The sequence below is a fragment of the Plecotus auritus genome (genome assembly GCF_963455305.1).
Source record: "Plecotus auritus genome assembly, chromosome: 5".
NCBI classification, from domain to species: Eukaryota; Metazoa; Chordata; class Mammalia; order Chiroptera; family Vespertilionidae; genus Plecotus; species Plecotus auritus.
The window spans coordinates 107501380-107521930 of NC_137776.1; the positions used below are offsets into that span (position 1 = coordinate 107501380).

At 42.7% G+C, this 20551-nt stretch overlaps 1 protein-coding gene across 3 annotated transcripts; it reads right to left on the reverse strand.

The window, feature by feature from the left end:
- Positions 1-4284: 4284 nt before the first annotated feature.
- Positions 4285-20219, reverse strand: LOC308247753 (peroxiredoxin-like 2C). Of its 3 annotated transcripts, XR_013960551.1 has the most exons (7): positions 19950-20219; positions 19465-19533; positions 18407-18460; positions 18134-18239; positions 13948-14079; positions 4639-5338; positions 4285-4574 (listed from the first exon to the last, which is right to left on the reverse strand). XR_013960551.1 is itself a non-coding variant. In XM_080667264.1 (6 exons), the coding sequence occupies exons 1-6, from the start codon at positions 20175-20177 to the stop codon at positions 5316-5318; spliced, it is 612 nt and encodes a 203-aa protein (XP_080523390.1). In that variant the 5' UTR covers positions 20178-20219; the 3' UTR covers positions 4285-5315. The 3 variants fall into 3 exon arrangements, 2 of the variants coding, with proteins under 2 accessions (XP_080523390.1, XP_080523389.1); XM_080667264.1 differs by having other exon boundaries at positions 4285-5338; XM_080667263.1 differs by lacking the exons at positions 4285-4574; positions 4639-5338 and adding an exon at positions 8507-9376.
- Positions 20220-20551: the final 332 nt, after the last annotated feature.

Below are 20551 nucleotides of genomic sequence, written 5' to 3' on the forward strand. Positions count from 1 at the left end.
ATCAGTTGGGGGGCGAGGCCTGAGGTCCCCTGTCAAGCCCCACAGGGGCCTCAGGTCCCTGCTGATTGCTTGTTAAGGCTCCTTATGGGAACTTGGCCTCAGCTGAGGGTGCAGCCATCTTTGTGATGGAGTGATGGTTAATTAGCATATTCCCTCTTTATTAGATAGGATTACTACAGCAGCATTAGCTAACACCTTTATTGTGTCACATATTTCTATTGTTGTGTGTGTTGAGGACTGTTAAGAATTAGTTTCTTAGCAACTTCAAGTGTATAATACAGTGTTGACTGTAATCACTGTGTTGTGCAGTAGGTCTCCAGACTTACCTATCCACCAGTTGCAGGTTTTAGACCAGCCGTGGGCAAACTACGGCCCGAGGGCCGGATCCAGCCCGTTCGGCTGTTCTATCCAGCCCGCAGAGCCGAAAGAGCGGAGGGTTCTCTTGCTCTCCCCTCCGCTCCTTTACTTTGAATTTATATTAGTTCACACAAACACTCCATCCATGCTTTTGTTCCGGCCCTCCGGTCCAGTTTAAGAACCCATTGTGGCCCTCGAGTCAAAAAGTTTGCCCACCCCTGTTTTAGACTGTGCTTTGTTGTTTCCCTTTCCAATCGTGTCAGCATGTTCATAGCCTCGTGAAAGGAAATGGCCACTGTCCTGCTCCTTTTCTAATAACTTAGATGGGAAAGTTGTGTTATGGGTAGACTTTGTGAAACTTACCTATAAAGTTGGGCCTTGAGAGGACTTTTTGCATGAACATTTTGATTAGTACTAATTTTTTTCTTAATCTTCACATGAGGATATTTTTTCCACTGCTTTTCAGAGAGAGTGGAGGAAGGTTGGGAGAAAGAGAAAAACATCGATGGGAAAGAGACACATCCACTGCTTGCCTCCTGCACGCACCCCTGATGGGTGAGTGGGGAGAGAAACAGCAACTGAGGGACATGCCCTTGACCAGGAATCAAACCCATGACCCTTCAATGCATGGGCCAACACTCTAACCCAGGGGTGGGCAAACTTTTTGACTCGAGGGCCACAATGGGTTTTTTCTTTCAGCTCTGCGGGCCGGATAGAACAGCCGAACGGGCCGGATCTGGCCCGCAGGCCGTAGTTTGCCCACAGCTGCTCTAACCTCTGAGCAGCACTAGCCAGGGCTTGATAATTAAATTAGTTTGTTAGTGATAAGTCTACACTGAATTTGTATTTTTTCTTAGTATAACGTTTCTTCTTGCATTTTTATAGAAAGCTTTCATTTTTATTTCATTTTAAAATGTATTTTCATAAAGCTTATGATAGTATTCTCTTAGGAACCTAAGGTCTTTATCTGTGTATCAAGAGTTTCCTCCTTTGGTCAGTTTCGAATTTTTTTTTATTTTTATTGATTTTTTACAGATAGGAAGGGAGAGGGATAGAGAGTTAGAAACATCGATGAGAGAGAAACATCGATCAGCTGCCTCCTGCACACTCCCCACTGGGGATGTACCTGTCGAACCTGGGACCCTTGAGTCTGCAGGACGATGCTCTATCTACTGAGCCAAACCGGTCAGGGTGATCAGTTTCAAATTTTATTTTAGTGCAAGTACTGCTAATAGTAAAGGACAAAATACGGCCCAGTCTGAAACCTAGAAGTCCGGGTTTGAGAGTCTTCACCTTTTGTGCTGACCATAGACTCTCAATATTGGGCGTAGAGGAACATACACTTGCCATGTTTATCCCCTCTACCTTTGTATCCCCACCTATCAGCATCATTTGTTGACAAGAATATACTTTCCACATCGCATTGCCTTGGCACCACTGTGGGAAATGAACTAGTAAACTATGTATGGCTCTATTTCTGGACTCTGTTCACTTCCACTGATCTTTATTAATCCTTTTGCTAATACCATATTGTCTTGATGAGTGTCTCCTTACTGTAAGTCTTGAAAACAGGTAATATAAATCTTGCAACTTCCTCTTTTTAAAGTTGTTTTGGATATTCTAAGACCTTTGTTTATAGAAAGTTTTTTTCTGTCAAAAAGCCTGCTGAGCTCTTCATTTGATGGCACTGAACCTGTAGCGTCTACATCAGTCTAGGGAGAATTCAGATTGGTCATGTTGAGTGTTCCAGCGCATGAACACAGTGTCTCTCTTCATTTAGGAAGGTGAGTTGGAGGGTTTTGAGGGTTTGGGTTTTTATCCATTTGTGTTACAGGGATGGTGTTGACTTACATTTTAAAAGAATAACCCTGTCTGTCGTTGAAGACCGACGCTCACAGGGCAGGGATAGAAGCTGGAGCATACCTGTGTTTCAGCTACCCTGGTAGGAAATGATCGTCACAGGGTGTTAACATTGCTTTGAAACACCTAGATCCTGCCTTTAATATGAGGGAGAGCCAACCACCTGAGAGCGCCAGTTCCTTTCCCACAACCTTGCAAATAAGAGCAATCTGTCAAGTTTTTTGAATTCGTACCAATGTAATTTTAAAAATTGCATCGTATTTTTAAATATATATTTAAATATATATTTTTTATTGATTTCAGAAAGGAAGGGAGAGGGAGAGAGAGAAAGATCAATGATGAGAAAGATCATTGACTGGCTGCCTCCTGCACACCCCACACTGGAGATCGAGCCAGAAACCAGGGCATGTGCCCTGACTGGGACTCAAACTGTGACCTTGTTCATAGTTCGAAGCTCAACTACTGAGCCATGCCAGGGGGGCTCCAGTGCATCTTTATAGCCCCTTTTCTGTGATATAAATTGCACTATTGTCCTACAGTTTTGCCTCACTCATGATTTTTCTTTTCTTTTTCCGTTTTATTTTTTCCCCATGAAGACATTTGATTTTTATGTCGTCAGATGTAGCCGTTTTTTCTTTTATGAGTCCTGGATGGGCATTTCCATCTAACATTGTAAAAGAAGTGTTCTGTGCAGTCTTCTAGAATATGATGTTATTTTTTGCATTTAGATCTTGAATACTCACATTGTATGTTATCCTGCTCTGGTGTGAGAGATGGACCTAACTCTTTCCCCAGATGACCATCTCATTATCCCTGTGATATTTGCGTCCCACCTTTCCTCACTCATTTGAGATGTCATCTCTATTCAGATAGGAAATTTACTTTCCTAACATTCCTCACACTGCACTTTGTTCCAGTCCACGCATGGTGTCTCAAATGGCAAGATTTCATTCTTTGTTATGGCTGAATACTATTCTATTGTGTGTTTATAGGTATGGATAAAGAATATGTCACATATTTTTAAATTGATTTTAGAGAGAGGAAGGGGAAGAGAAACATCGATGTGAGAAACGTTGATCATTTGCCTCCAGCATGTGCCGATGGAACCTGCAACCTGGGTATGTGCCGTGACCAGGAATCAAACCCGCCACCTTTCTTTGGTGTATGGGACAACGCTCCAACCACCTGCCCCGCACCGGCTAGGGCTTTCACATCTGCTTGCTCCATATCTTTCAATAGACACCTAGGTTGCTTCTCCATCTTGGCTATTATAAACAATGCTCCAATGAACATAGGGGTCCACATAGCTTTTCAAATTCGTGCTTTCATTTTCTTCAGATAAATACCCAGAAGGGGTACTTATTTTTTATTTTATGAGGAACCTGTGTAGAGATATTTTTGATTATCACAACTGGATGCTACTGTCATCTAATCAATGGAAGACAGGGATATTGATAAACATCCTAAAATACACAAAAATAGTGTTATCTGGTCCACAGGTCAGTACCCCATTGAAGAAATCCTGCTCTAGAGCACTGCTCCTGAAATATAAGTCTGGTGGTGTGGCCCTGGCTGTGGCTTGGTGGTTGGAGCAGCATCCTGCACACCAAAAGATTGCTGGTTGGATTCCTGGTCAGGGCACATACCTAGGTTGTAGGTTCGATCCAGATTGAGGCCAGTACTTGGAGGCAACTGAGGCAACCAATTGATGTTTTTCTCTCACATCGATGTTTCTCTTCCTCATTTTAAAGGACCTTGGAGCATTAATAAAATGTAAAAGTATTTTAGGCAAATGTCAACAAATTCCACAAAGCAGAGATATTATTGTACAATAAAACAAAATTGCAAATATGAGAGAAATTAAAATCCCTCTATCTTAAATCAATAATGCATGTATATCTTTTTTTAAAAAATCTATTTTATCAAAAAGTAAATCAATATTGTACAATTTCCAGAAATTGTTTTAAATGAAAAACACTTATTAGAACTTTTGGGCTATCAGATAAGGCAGTGCTTAGAGGAAAATTTTCAGTTTCACATACTTATTTTAAAAAGCAAGAAAGTAGATGGTAACAAAAACAAATATTTTATTCAATTACTAGCTCATCATTAATCTTGAGAAACAAAAGTATTTGATTTTTAAAAATTAAACATTCACTTTCATTTTATTGTAATTCTTGTTGCCCCAACTGTTCATTACAGAAGGCTTACAACACGTGTCCTCACTGGGTTCCTTGGTCTATGGATGGGTGTGATGGTAGCCCATTCTTGCACTGCTGTAGCCCATTCTTGCACTTCTGTAGCCCACTCTTGCACTGCTGTAGCCCATTCTTGCACTTCTGTAGCCCACTCTTGCACTGCTGTAGCCCACTCTTGCACTGTTGTAGCCCACTCTTGCACTGTTGTAGCCCACTCTTGCACTGCTGTAGCCCACTCTTGCACTGCTGTAGCCCATTCTTGCACTGCTGTAGCCCACTCTTGCACTGTTGTAGCCCACTCTTGCACTGCTGTAGCCCACTCTTGCACTGTTGTAGCCCACTCTTGCACTGCTGTAGCCCACTCTTGCACTGCTGTAGCCCATTCTTGCACTGCTGTAGCCCACTCTTGCACTGTTGTAGCCCACTCTTGCACTGCTGTAGCCCACTCTTGCACTGTTGTAGCCCACTCTTGCACTGCTGTAGCCCACTCTTGCACTGCTGTAGCCCACTCTTGCACTGTTGTAGCCCATTCTTGCACTGCTGTAGCCCACTCTTGCACTGTTGTAGCCCACTCTTGCACTGCTGTAGCCCACTCTTGCACTGCTGTAGCCCACTCTTGCACTGCTGTAGCCCACTCTTGCACTGCTGTAGCCCACTCTTGCACGGCTGTAGCCCATTCTTGCACTGCTGTAGCCCATTCTTGCACTGCTGTAGCCCTTAGGCATAAGTCACAGGTTGTACTTTATGCTGTAGCCTTTAACTCTCCACTGCAAGGCCTTGGAGTTGGCCAAGGATTAGCCTTCTCTAATTCCTGGGATGGTTACAACCCTAAGGGCAGCCCATGGCGTCAGTGCCTCGTTTCAGCCTGCTGGAGTTCTTCACTTTCTTATGAACTCAGCTTTAAAAATGATGTTGTTTCTTCTCTGTAAAATGATGATGATGATGATTATGATGATAGTATCAATTCTATAAAGCTAATATACTGTATGTAAAGCATTTGAAATAGTATCTGGCAAATAATTAACACCATATACATGTTAGATGTTATTCTTTTATCCAGTATTCTATGTATTTATTGCAGTAAGGTTTTAAGATATTTTGAATCCAGTATATTATTGGATGTGGAGAATCCTATATAATAAAAGCCTAATATGCTAAGTGTCTGGTCAACAGATCAGCCATTCAACCAATAAAGCGTAATATGCTAAGGCTGCTCAACCACTCACTATGACGTGCACTAACCACCAGGGGGCAGATGCTCTGACCAGTAGGTGAGCTTGCTGCTGGGGTCCACACGCCCTGAAGCCCTTCTGCAGTCCCTCCCTGGCTGACCAATCTCCCGCATCTCTCCCTGGCCCCGATCGTATACTGGTGGGGTCCCTCAGCCTGGCCTATGCCCTCTCGCAATTCAGGATGAGGGACTCCCCGCCCCCCACCCCCAAGTGCACGAATTTCGTGCATTGGGCCTCTAGTGTTTATATATTTTGTAACACCTATTATAAGTTTAAACATTTGTTTGGGTAGGCAGTTTACCACTGTATTATAAATGTAACTATACCTCCCAGAAGTCACATAAATAACATTTATATATTTTAGAAAAAATGTGTACATTTGTAAGTATATAAATTTTATGTAAGCTATGACTCAGCAGTTTTAAGTCTAAAATCAGCAAAGGATATGGGTTACCACCAGTCTTTCCTTACTATAAAACATAGCACAAAATTGCTTAATTTTCAATTTTATGAGCAATTTTATTTTTATTAAGAACATGATTGTGCATGTATATGTACATGAAAATACATTCAAATATTTGGATACTTTAAATATATATTTTTGTGTGACTTCATATGCTAGATAAAAAAAATTGTAAATTCAATGCAGTATTATACTTGCTAATAATTACCAATATAGGGTGGGGCAAAAGTAGGTTTATAGTTGTGAGTATACAAAACAGAGTTTATTATTTGTTAATTATTATATTCTTTTCCATATGAGCAACTATAAACCCCTACTTTTGCTCCACCCTGTATTTTGACTTTGAGATACTTTTTATCAGAATTTCTGGGATTCTTCATATTAAGATTCTAGAAAAAATAAAGGATGACAATCCACTAAATAAAAGCAATTTGGGGGTAAGAAATGGAAGCTGTCTAGAAAGTAAACAAATCACAGTGTATGTTTAAGTTATAAAGTATTTTTAGTTTAAACAATTTTCTTCCTGTTGTTTATTGTTGTTAATCCTTACCTGAGGATCTCTTTTCCATTGATTTTTAGAGAGAGCAGAAGGGAGAGAGAGATATCGATGGGAGAGAGACACATTGATTGGTTGCCTTCCTCATGCACTCTGACTGGGGCCAAGGATTGAACCTGCATCCCAGGTATGTGCCCTTGACCAGGAATCAAACTCGCCACCCTCAGTGCTTTAACCACTTAGCAAACCAGCCAGCGCTAAGCAATTCTTAAAATTCCCTTAAAAAAAAAAAAAGCATGTCCACCATAATTTAAATATGTATCTTAAATATCTAAAACATATTTTTCTCCCCGCCCCCCTCCCCCACCAAAAAAAATCCTGAGGGATGAATTTCTGAGGTCTCCATTCATATGTAGGAACTTGAATTTAATGGCAAGGCACTATGAATAATAGGGAACAATGAACTATTCAATAAGTATTCTGGACCAATGCTCACTATAGAGAATATAAGATTAAATCCCTATCTCAGAGCACACACAAAGTAAATCTCATATGCATTAAAGACCAAATGTGGAAGAGAAGTGTAAAATTTTAAAAAGAACACAGAAGAATATTTTTGTAAAGAGAGAGTTTTCACATAAAACAAAAATACCCATAAATCATAAAGGGAAAATTTTACGATATTAAAAATAAACCTGGCAAATACTAAAGCACATTCTAACCAAGTGAGAAGACAAGCTGCAGACCGAGTGGAGATGTCTACAGTGCCTGTAACTGACACACAGTTAGGGTCCAGGATGTGTATAGATTTACAGACCAGTAAGGAAAAGTCAAACGACACAGGAGAAAATTGAAATGGATGTGAATGGGTGATCCACAGTGAAACAACCTGAATATCCAAAAGCTTATGGACAGATGCTCAACTCCATTGATAATCAGAGAATTGCCCTCACCCCCAAAAAAGGTCCTAGTGAAATGGATAGTGGGTGTGGGTGACAAGGTGCTTTGAACAGACTATAGGAAAGGTGTGGTTTGCCTTATTTCCTCCGAGTAGAGCAATTGTGATAGAAATACACTGAGTGGCCAGATTATTATGATCTCTGAACGCATAATAATCTGGCCACTCCGAGTATATCCTATATAATAAAAGGCTAATATGCAAATTGTCCCTTTGACCAGGAGTTCGACCAGCAGGCAGGCCGGCCAACTGCACATGTCCCCTCCCCCTGGCCAGGCTGGCTGGACCCCACCCATGCACGAATTCATGCACCGGGCCTCTAATATATATATATATAATATATATATTATATATACACACACACACACACACACACACACACACTCTGAGTGGCCAGATTATTATGCATTCAGAGATCATAATAATCTGGCCACTCAGTGTATATGGCCTTGCAGCCTATATAATGGCACCGTTGAGGACCTGGAGCTTGTTGCGTAGGAATATACTATCCTTCATGTAATTTTTAAAGACCTTTTCCTGGCCAAAAAATGAATAATGCTCACTATGTAATAGTTGGGAAATATAGAATAGTGTGAAAAAGAAAATAAATCCTGCCATACAGAGATACCTACAAGCAAGATTCTGGTGTGTTGCCCTGGCTGGCGTTGCTCAGAGATTAGAGCATCATTCCAGGCACCAGAGGGTCTTGGGTTTGATTCCCAGTCAAGGACACATACCTGTGTTGCAGTTTTGTTCCCCAGGCCTGGTTGGACACATGTGGGAAGCAACCAATCGATGTGTCTACCTCACATTGATATTTCTCTCTCTCTCTCTCTTTCTCTCCCCTCCTCCCTTTCTTCCACTCTAGCTAAAAAAGCAATGGAAAAATATCCTCGGGTCAGGCTTAAAACAAATAATAAATTTTAAAAAGATTCTTTTTTTCTAAGCATACAAAAATATAAACAAATACATATAAAAATGTGATTATATTATATAATAGGTAAGAATTTAATATCCTTTTACTTTTTCCACTGGATAAAATTGTGTTGAATTGTTTAACTTTCCCCTTATATGTTCTTCATAAGGATTTATGCTTTCTATGGCCCCCCAAAACCTTTCATTGAATGGATATACCATAATATAAGATAAAGAATAGTATTTACTATTTTATGGCTTTTAAAATTTTATTTTGGCTCTAGCCAGTTCGGCTCTGTGCATAGAGCATTGGCCCACAGACTGAAGGGTTGCAGGTTTAATTCCAGTCAAGGGCACATACTTCGGATGCAGGCTCGATCCCCGTCCAGGGTCAGGGTGCATGCGGGAGGCAACCAATCAATGTGTCTCTCTCAATTGATGTTTCTCTCTCTGTCTCTCCCCCTCCATATTACTCTCTCTGGAAATGAATAAAGAAAATATTCTCAAGTGAGGAATAACAAAGAAAAAACACAAAAAAAGTTTTATTTTGTATAAATAAAATTTTGTTTAAAACTTTAAAAGCCATAAAATTAGAAATATACATCACATTTTTGACAATCAATGCTTCTCAGCATGCGGTTCAACTGGTACATGTCTCTATGTTTTCAGAACTCCTCAAAGGCTGACGAAGTAGACACTACACAAGGATATACACTCCGACATTTCACACAACATCTCAAGGGTCCGTCTGAAAGTGACAGTCTGTTTGTCACACATGGATAACTGAAGGTCTGCCTGTGAAGTCCACCTGCTGGACTCCTACAAGCTGTAAAACAGAGTTGATGGGTTTGTGATCCAATCTATTCTTGTCATGGTGTATAAAATGGATGTAGTGACCTAGAAGACAATAAGAATAAAAGGCAGAGGTTTGCATACATTATTACCTATTGGATTTATTGCTTACTAGAATCAAGGATGCTTGTCAACTTTTAATTAATCCACAGGAAAAAATTAATCACCCAGAGTACATTATATTCTATGTGTAGTGCCATAATAATTTTAAATTAAGGTAATAAAGCATGATAAGGATATGGTTAAATAAGAGTGATACTTATTGTTTATGAAATCCAAGGGGCACGGTTCTTAAATTATGACCTTCTATTAGGTTATAATTAAATAAAATATCCTGTCAAACAGGCAGAAAATGGAACTGACATAGATAGCAAGCTGGAAAATCACATCTGTTTCTTAAATGTAATAATGGAATAAATCACTCGCTTAAAAAAATTCACTCCCAAATACTGATTTAATAGGCTATCTGCACATTGGCCAGTGTAATCGGTTGGTTGGGCATTGTCCTGTGCACTGAAAGATTGCCCATACTATTCCCGGTCAGGGCACATGCCAGGGTTTCAGGCTTGGTAGTGGGCGTGCAGGGTAGCCATTGATGTTTCACTTTCAAGTTGATGTTTTGCTCTCACATCTATATTTCTCTCTCTCTTCCTCTCTCTCTAAAAATAAAAAAGAAAGATATTTTTCTTTTTACTTTGCAAGTATCTTTTTGTTATTTTTATTTATTAAAAATTTTTTTATTTTATTATTTTTTTAAAATATATTTTATTGATATTTCACAGAGAGGAAGGGAGAGGGATAGAGAGCTAGAAACATCGATGAGAGAGAAACATCGATCAGCTGCCTCCTGCACACCTCCCACTGGGGATGTGCCCGCAACCAAGGTACATGCCCTTGACCGGAATCGAACCCGGGACCTTTAAGTCCGCAGGCCGACGCTCTATCCACTGAGCCAAACCGGTTTAGGCTATTAAAAATTTTTAATGTTGACATTATTGTAGGTGTTCCCCTCTTTTGTACATCTTCACCCACCCCCCAATAAAAAATATTTAAAAAAAAAGGCTATCTGCATTATAACTGTAGACCAAAAGAAGCTGAAAATAAGGACATTAAGACAATCAGTTAGGATAGACTTAGATGTCTACAATTCTTTTACTGCTCAAACATAAATAAGTTATCATTTATAGTCCAGTTCTGTTTACTTATATTATTGGGCTCAAGATAAGAATTTTAACTTAAAACAGTAGATTAAGGAAACATTATTAGAGGCATGTTTTCTGCATTGTATTTATCTGCTGTCTCTAGTCATCACTATAGATTTAATATAAACTGGCTTATTATCAAATAATACAAATAAGGCAAATGAAATACTGGCTTAACCATGATATAGATTTGTATAAATACACACACCTGGCTTTTTCCTTAGAGGAGCTCTATTTCCTCCAGGAGGTAGTATCAAAATCTCCTAGTAAGTGTGTTCTCAACTTGGACACAAATGACACTCTCCCTGCGCTCTCCATCCTTACACAACTGAACGTGTGGTCCAGTGACACCGATACGTGGAGATGAGGGGCTCAGAAAAACACGGTCCAATCTAAGGATGGAAACGAGTCCATCGGAAATGTGGCTAATGTTGTTCCAGGCAAATTATAGGACTCCTTCATAAAACATGGCTTCTTCTCGCGAGTCTAACTGGTGTACACTCGAGAGGGAAAGGGAGCTTAAGTAACAGAGTTTAGCTTGTTGTAGTGTTCCACATGCAAAAGGCCAAAAAGTCATAATGTTTGGTCAAAATCCTCTCTATAAATTCCTTCTAGCTATCTGGAATTTATTAAAGTAAATGTAAATTTTGTAACTCTTAGAAGCTACACTCACTAACGTGGACAATTTTAAAGAGGAAGAAGAACCAAGAAAAACAGTTTACAACTGCTTTTTGGCACTGTCACGTGTGAGTGTTTGTCCCTGACTGCAGTACTGGAAGGTGGCAGAGATTCAGCACTCAACCACTTAGCAGAGTGGAGCCAAAGGAATTTCAGGTGTTCCAAAATGATCAATAAAGCCATCGAAAGCATGTGGCTTTTAGTGATTGTTATTGAATGAGCTATCCCTGGGGCTGACTTGCTTTCTGAACTAAGCAAATCCCGTCTAGAACTACCTAGATTGACACATCTATTGACCCAAAAAAAGTGCTTGATGACTTTCTCCTATTTGGAATGTTCAGCTCCATTGAACTTCCTTTTTTTTTAAAGTTAATAAATCTTTATTGTTCAAATGATTACAATTGTTCCTCTTTTTTCCCCCCATATCTCCCCTCCACCCGGTTCCCACCCACCCTCTGCCCTTACCTCACCCCCACTGTCCTCATCCATAGGTGTATGATTTTTGTCCAGTCTCTTCCCCCACCCCCCAAACCCTTTTCCCCTGAGAATTGTCAGTCCACTCCCTTTCTATGCCCCTGATTCTATTATATTCACCAGTTTATTTTGTTCATCAGACTTCTTATTCCCTTGATTTTTAGATTCACTTGTTGATAGATATGTAGTTGTTGTTCATAATTTTTATCTTTACCTTCTTCTTCTTCCTCTTCTTAAAGAATACCTTTCAGCATTTCATATAATACTGGTTTGGTGGTGATGAACTCCTTTAGCTTTTTCTTACCTGTGAAGCTCTTTATCTGACCTTTAATTCTGAATGATAGCTTTGCTGGGTAGAGTAATCTTGGTTGTAGGTTCTTGCTATTCATCACTTTGAAAATTTCTTGCCACTCCTGTCTGGCCTGCATAGTTTCTGTTGAGAAATCAGCTGACAATCGTATGGGTACTCCCTTGTAGGTAATTAACTGTTTTTGTCTTGCCGCTTTTAATATTCTCTCTTTGTCTTTTGCTCTTGGCATTTTAATTATGATGTGTCTTGGTGTGGTCCTCTTTGGATTCCTTTTGTTTGGGGTTCTGTGCGCTTCCTGGACTTGTAAGTCTATTTCTTTCACCAGGTGGGGGAAGTTTTTGGTCATTATTTCTTCAAATAGGTTTTAAGTATCTTGCTCTCTCTCTTCTCTGGCACCCCCATAATTTGGATGTTGGTACCCTTGAGGTTGTCCCAGAGGCTCCTTACACTATCTTCAAATTTTTGGATTCTTTTTTCTTTTTGCTTTTCTGGCTGAGTGTTTTTTGCTTCTTTGTATTTCAAGTCTTTGACTTGATTCTTGCGGTCTCTAGTCTGCTGTTAGGTCTCTGTATAATATTTTTTATTTCAGACAGTGTATGTTTAATTTCTAGTTGGTCCTTTTTCATATCCTTGAGGGTCTTGTTAAATTTATCGGCCTTTTCTAGGAAATTATTGAAAAACCTTATAACCGTGGTTTTGAACTCTATATCCAGTCGTTTGCTTTCCTCCATTTCTTTCATTTGTGATCTGTTTCTTTGTCTCTGCATTTTTGCTGCTTCCCAGGTGCTTACAGCGACTACCGAGGGACACTGAGACCCAGGGGCCTCATAGGGCAGGGCTGACGGGAAGCCAAGGCTGTCTGCTCCGCCCTGAGACTCCGCCCCATCCAAGCTGAGCACAGAGGCTTTCACAATTTTGCAAGTCTTGTCTCATAAGAGTGTCTCCAGCTCAGAAGTTCTCCCAGTGTAGACACAGCTGATCCTCACAGCCAACTGGCCTGGATGTCAATTCCTCCCAGTGATACCAACAACAATCAAGACTTAACTACAAGCCTGTGCACACAGTCCACAAAGGGGTGCACCAAAAGTGTCCACCTCAGGTAATTAGGGAGGCTGAGCCACTGGGCCCTATAGAACACCTACCACACAAAGCTACTCCATCAACTGAACTTCCTTTTTTTTTTTTTCAATCCTCACTCAAGGATATGTTTTTTATTTTTTTTAATGTTTTTATTGATTTTCAGAGAGAGGAAGGGAGAGGGAAAGAGATAGGAACAGTAATGATGAGAGAGAATTATCAATTGGCTGCCTCCTGCACACCCCCACTGGGGATAGAGCCCAAAACCCAGGCATGTGCCCTGACCTGGAATTGAACCACGACCTCCTGGTGCATGGGTCCACACTCAACCACTGAGCCACATCAGTGAGACCAAGGATATTTTTTATTGATTTGAGAGAAAAAGAGAGAGAGAGAGAGAGAGACAGAGGCAGAGAGAGAAATATCAATGTGAAACATCAGTTTCCTCCCATACACGCACTGACCAGGGATAGAACACGCAACTAGGTATGTGCCCTGAGCAGATATCTAACCTGCAACCCTTTGGTGTACAGGATGACGCTCCAACCAAGGGAGCCACCTGGCCAGGGCATCCATTGAATTTTTTTCAAGTGTTATAGCCACATACAGTCCACCAAACCACTGTTGACTTCCTGTCCCAAAACCTGAAAACCCTCGGGCATGGAATGATGGGCACATTACATCCAATAGACAGACGTCAAAATACACACAAGCCTTCGAAAACACAAGGTGCCCCCTGAGAAAGCACAGCATCCTGACTGCTACAATGTCAAGCTGCCTATTTTAACGTGGTCGCTGTTTTATGAAGAAAGCAGGTAGCCCCTGCACTTCTAAAGCACATGAAGTGTTCTTTGGGTCTGGGCTTTGATGCTTACCTGGACCTAAAATGAGGGTCCCACCTTGCTGAACTGGATCTCCTTGAAAATCAAAAAGAGGGCCGGTCACCGCCCGCCACAGGCTCCAAATGCTTCCTGAGAGTATGTTTGACTTTATATGGGGGCTTGGTCCTGAAATATTAGAAAGTGTCTTTAGATGCTATCATTTTATATTCGATTAGATATTTAAAAGGTAACGTTACTCCTTCTCTTTCTTGTGTTTCATCTTAACTTTCGACTTGTCTATTTTTCCTTCAAAGAACGGTTTCTCAGCCTTCCAAGAAGGATCTCAGATGAGAGCATTCTTTGTCCTGTGCAATGTAGTGTGCTTAGCAGCACCCTTGCCCTCTACACCCACTAGATGACATGGCACCCATTACCCACCAAGATGTGATGACTGAAAATTCTCCAGTCAATGTCAAATGTCCCCTGGGGGCAAAAGTGTCCCTGGTTGAGGATATCTTTTAAAAAAATTTTTTATTTGTTGACTTTAGAGAGGAAGGGAGGGAGGAAGGGAAAGAAGGGAGGGAGAGCGAGAGCGAGAAAGCGAGAGAGAGAGAGAGATTGTTCCACTTATTCATGCATTCATTGGTTGATTCTTGTATGTGCCCTGACTGGAGATCAAACCTGCAACTTTGGCATATGGGGATGATGCTCTCACCAGCTGAGCTACCCAGCCAGGGCGAATTGCCTGATTTCTTAATATTCCCAGAAACTTGTTATTTTCCTTCATCTTGTGAACTCCTCTCTTTCATGTTTACATTAAAATGGACAGTCATCTTACCAAGAAACAAACAGGCGAATTCACTTGGAGACATGGGGAAAAGACTAAATTTTACTGTTTTATAGGATTCTTCACCTAAAATAAATATTCAGAAATCCAAACTATCTCCTCCTGTCCACAGAAGATGTCATTTGATATTTCTGAATTGTTAGAACTTCAACTGAAGGAGATTCCACAGCCTAGAATTTAACAGTCTTTGCTGGGAAGCACACTCCTGTGGGAGGCAACCAATGGATGTGTCTCTGTCACATCAATGTTTCTCTCTCTCTCTCCCCTCCTTCCCCTCTCTCTAAAATCAATGGAAAAAATGTCCTCACTTCTCGGGTGAGGATTAAAATAATAACAAAATAAATTTATAGCTGCATAGTACTTTTTAGTGTGTTGGTTTTAAGGAGGACTATTCTGACATTTATACTGTTTCAGGAAGGAACTTTTAAAAATTGTTATATAAGAACCTAATATTTTCTGTTTGGAAATACAGTACTTTAACACGGGTCAAAGAGGCTTAACATATGTGACTATCCCCTCTCTTATAATCACAAGGATATATTTTGTCTAGAATTCAAATCCTTATCTTTGTTGTGGCAATGCATGGTGAGGTGCTACTGAAGTGAAACTCACAGTTTACATCTAAAGTGCTAAGTGAGACAGAGTCCATTCACACACTGAGACTCCGTTGCGGCACTGGAAATCAGCCTATCAAAGAGTAAGTCCACACTGCACTGCTGAAATTTCCTACACTAAAGAGAGAAAAGGCGCGAACTCAGTGTTTATGCCAGCTCACCAACAGCTTTAGTAAAGTTTAAGTTGCTTTCTTTAAAAACATTAGAAATGGGTCATGTTAACTCGCTCATAAACAGCTCCCCAGTCCGCCCCCTCCTGCCAGCCACCCCTAGGACTTCAGGCCTGTCATTTCTTTCCCGCCCTTCATTACAACCTTCTCACTAATATCACTGGCTCTGGTGGTGGGTTCCAATTCCTCCTCCACTCTGGGTTGTGATTGTGTCATAACTTGTCCACTTTAAGTACTTGTACGAGCCCCACCCGCACACTGCCTCCAGAACAAACCCAAACTCCTCGGCATGTCACCCCATACTCGGCATGAATTAGCCACAACCTGTCTCTTGGCTCACCAATTCCCAAATTGCCTTTTAGACTCTGGCCAGATGCAGGGACCTGGACTTCCCCAAGAGTGAGCTTAGCCTGACGGATGTGGCTTAGGGGATTGAGCTTCCTCCTGTGCAACAAAAGGTCACTGGGTCCATTCCTGCAACTGACTGGGTACTGTCATGAAGCTATGCCTGGGTTGGGGGTTTGATCCCCAGTAGGGGGCATGCAGGAGGCAGCCAACCAATGTTTCTATATCTCACTCCCTCTCTCTTCCTCTCTCTAAAGAAAAAAAAAAAACATATTTAAAAGTGAGCTTAGACGCCTCCTCCTCTGAGAAGCCTTCCCAGATACGCTCTCCCCTCGCTTTTCTGGCACAGGTATCCCCAGTACATGCTTTCCTCTCTCACAAACCCTTCACCTGGATCGGAATGAGCTGTTTGCTTCTGGCTCTCAGAGTAGAGGATGTGCCGGGAGGGCAGGGCTGTGTCTGTCTTCTATCACCACCTCCCAGAGCGCCCAGCACAGCGGTTGTCACTTACGAGAGCTCGATAATGTTTGTGGAGATGAATGATCTGAGTTCAAGTTTTCTTATTGGCATCTCAGAGCCAACTTCTTCCTACCTAAACCACAGATTAGCAGTTCACTTGAAGCTCACTAAGCTCTATTAATTATAAAGAATTGTGCCAAGGGCAGGGAATGTGGACCACATAATGGTGAATAAAACATCAAACTCTTCAACTAACTACACTCCCAGCCCCTTTATGCGCAATAACTAAGTATACAAGGAAGTACAAGGTGCTGTTAAAATACAGCGAGGGGAGCATTTACTCCTTCTCGAAGAGCTATTAAGAGCCCCTTTGAGTTGGGCTTCAAATGAAACCAAGATTTAATCAATGAAAGGACATAAAATATTCAAAGTCATGAAGATAAGGTATCTATATATATATAAAACCCTCACATGCAAATAGACCAAATGGCGGAACAACTGAACAACAGGTCGCTATGATGTGCACTGACCACCAGGGGGCATGAGCGAAACATGGTGGGCATCGGCCATGGTGGGATGGTGGAGCAGGTGAACGGGGGCACGAGACCAAGACGGGGCACTGGTCGCTATCATCGGGGTGAGCCTCTGGTGGTTACTGAAAATTCTTTGCTCCCACGCACCGCGGTCCCACCAGGCGCTCACACCTGCTGTTGGCACCAACCCTGCTTGCACCCGCTGCCGGCACCAGAGCTACCACTCGCACCCGCTGCTGGCACCCACTGCCAGCACACAGCGCTGGCCTCAATCGCTCAGCGCCGTCAGCAGGTGCATATGGCAGCTGCTGGCCCTGATTACCTCTGAGGGCTTCTCCACCTCTCCCTGCTCCTGAGGGGTGATTGGGGCAGCAGCCGCCACTCACACCTGCTGACGGCGCCGGCTCCACTCGCACCTGCTGCTGGCACCGGCCCAATCGCTCCACACCATCAGCGGGTACGAGCAGAGTCAGTGCTGTCAGTGCCTGGGAGTGGTGGTGGCAGGAGCGGGGCTGCTGGCAGACAGGGGACAGGGGCCGCAGCAGGAGGGGCCAGGGAGGAGCAGAGGATGGGCTGCGACTCGCCCCTGTGCCCACCACAGCCTCGCAGCCCACAGTTCCTTTCAAGGTTCATGAATTCGTGCACTGGGCCCCTAGTAAAAGTATATTAGCTTAAGCAATAATTTTCTCTTAATCATAAAAGTAAAATGTACTCATTTTAAAAACACATAAAAGCCATTTTTCTCACTTCCATTAGTTGGGGTTAGCACTGCAATATCTTTTAAAGTCTTTTTCATTATACACACACACACAGACAGACATACACACACACCACAGCTCTTTATGTTTAGTACTTCGCAGCTTTCCATGTCATTATACCCCCAGAAAGGAATCTTTTAGGGCAGTGGTTCTCAACCTTTCTAATGCTGCAACCCTTTAATACAATTCCTCATGTTGTGGTGACCCCCAACCATAAAATTATTTTCGTTGCTACTTCATAACTATAATTTTGCTACTTTATGAATCGTAATGTAAATATCTGTGTTTTCCGATGGTTTTAGGCGACCCTGCTAGCGGTTCTGTATTAAAGGGCTGCGGCATTAGAAAGGTTGAGAACCACTGTTTTAGGGTCTGCTGTATCTGGACTGCTTACAGGAATCATAAAAAACAGTCTGAGTTATTAACTTACCATTTGTTCCCCTAAGCATGTAGATTCAAATGTAAAAATACATCATTAGTGTTTTCTACTTGAGACATGTCATGTGTAAATTACCTGAGGAGGTAACTTCTTCACCTCTTTTCATTCCCAATATTTTGTAAATTTCTCTCTCAGGATCAACGTAGATTTCATGACAATACCCAGTCAGTTTGCAGAAAGGCTACAAAAAGAGAATATGTGAGATCTTTATAAGAAAAAAGTGAGAGAAAAGTAATTATAATCTAACTTAATTTCAGTAAATATAACCTACACTTAGTGGTTCAAATCATATTCTTGCTATGTCTGTTAGTTTTAATGTGTTAATTTTTCAATTTGTTATACATTTACCTCAATATGATGGTAGGATGACTGTCCAATCACTATAAGGGTGACATTTGCCTCCTTTAGGAGAAAAAACACACATGTAAATACTATTAGAAATTATGTTTCCTACAACTTCCCCTTATCCATTCCCATGGAATAAATGGGAAAAGTATGTGAGTCAAAGCAAAGAAATGTATGGTAAAATGTTTCATTCTGATGATCTTTTGCTAAGTAAGAACTTTAATATAGTCAATAATTTTCTACACTCCCCCCAAAGGTGTGCTTTAAAAAAGAATAGTCCTGCACAGTTAGCTAGGTGTTGTCCTACGCACCAAAAGGCTGTGGGCTCAGTCCCCGCTAGGGGGCGTGCAGGAGGCAGCCTATTGATGTTTCACTCTCACATGAGGTTTCTCTCTCTCCCTCTCCCTTCCCCTCTAAAACAAATCAATAAAAATATTTTAGCAAAGAATAAAAATGATTAAAGTAGTATTATTTAATCAGTTTTATTTTTTCACATCCCAATGGTAAGGTCTGGGGAAAACAGATCTGAGTTTTACAAAGGCTGCCCAATGCCTTCACTCGAAAGCTCATCTGGGGACAAATCTCTATGTATGTGCCTGACGAAAAACACATGTGTTTGGTTGTCACAGGGATGTGGAATGTGCACCCCATTACCAATACAATTTTTCACCTTTAAGATATATTAGTATTTTCCTATAATGAGCAACTATGTGGTGTTTTTATTACAAAATTAAGGAAAGAAATCTCAATAATTGCCAGCATTTGTGTTTTTGGTCATGTCGTTATCATTCAACATTTGTGAATAGGCAGGTTACTAGGTAACATCAAAAGTATTACTGTGGTTAGTATGTTTATAAGCCGCAGTAACCAATACATGAAAACAGGAATAGATGTCTAATGCGTCCCTCCCTGTTAGGAGGTGCTGGAGAGGTGCGGGAAGGTGATAACCTGGGTCTAAGGCAGCTCCTCACCGACCCCCACTGCACTTCTTATAAATGTAGGTGACTTGCACAAGGTCCCCTGAGGCAGGGCACGCTGCTGTTCACTCTCAGGAAACTTACTTGTAAGAAACTCTTGGGGATTTTGGCTAGATCTTCCACGTACTCCTTGCAGGTGTAACACAGGAAATGCTGAAACCCCAACCGGCAAGAAGAACAAGTTAGCGACAGACACCCTCCGGGTTCAGCAAAGACCAAGTGCTTCGTTTCGCATGACGCTAACCCAGCACCCACGTTGGGTAGAAAAGGGTATCGCGGTGCCCAATGTGCTTTAAAGCTGGGCCGCACCCCGTCCCCGCTAGGCCTCCTCGCTGCGGAGAAAAGGGCCTCGGCTTGGCGGCTAGTGGTCCCTTCCGCCTCTGGGAAGCGAGAGTCCGCCCGGCGTTCCGGACGCCCCTAGTGGGCTGCCATGGGAAGGGCCGGGCGGATACCGCCTTCGACCCGACCCTCCAGGGCCCGAAGTGTCTCCCAGCCGTGGCTGGGGAAGCAACCTCCACCCCAGCTGCGGGCGAGGTCCCTGCTCCGGTTGCCTCGCCGCCCGCGCTCACCCGCACGAAGACCACGATGGCCTGGCGCTCCTGGAACAGCGCGCCGAACGGCACCCGCCTTCCGTTCGAGTCCAGCACGGGAAGCTCGGCCACGGCGTCGGCCAGTGGTTGCCCGCGCGCGGGGTCGCTCGGGACCAGGGCAACAGCGGCGGGGCCGCTCGGAACCGGGACTGTGGCGGTGCGGCCGCTGACCTGCCGCGTGATCGGGGCCAGGGCCGGGGCGGCCATCGCGTCCTGATTTCCCGGGCCCGAGTTCACGCCCCGAGTGGGTGGGACACATAGGCGCCGAGGTGGGCGCCAGGGTCACGGGGAGGCGGGGCTCAGCGGAGAAGGGTGGGTTCTTGGGGAGGCGGAGCGCGCGGGAGGCGGGGCGCGGCGAGAGGCGCAGGGCGCGGGGGAAGCGGGCAGCGCAGAGTTCGCGTCACTGGGTTGAGCTGCTCGCGTCCAGCGGCTCCGAGGTGAGGTTGTGCGGCTCTCGGTTTCCACCCGGCTCCGCAGGTCTGGATGCCTGTGCGTTGCTGACAGAAACACTCCTGGTAGGAAGAGTGAGATGGGTCCGAGGCGAGAAAAGTGTTATTTAGGAAGAAAGCAGTCTCTTGGGC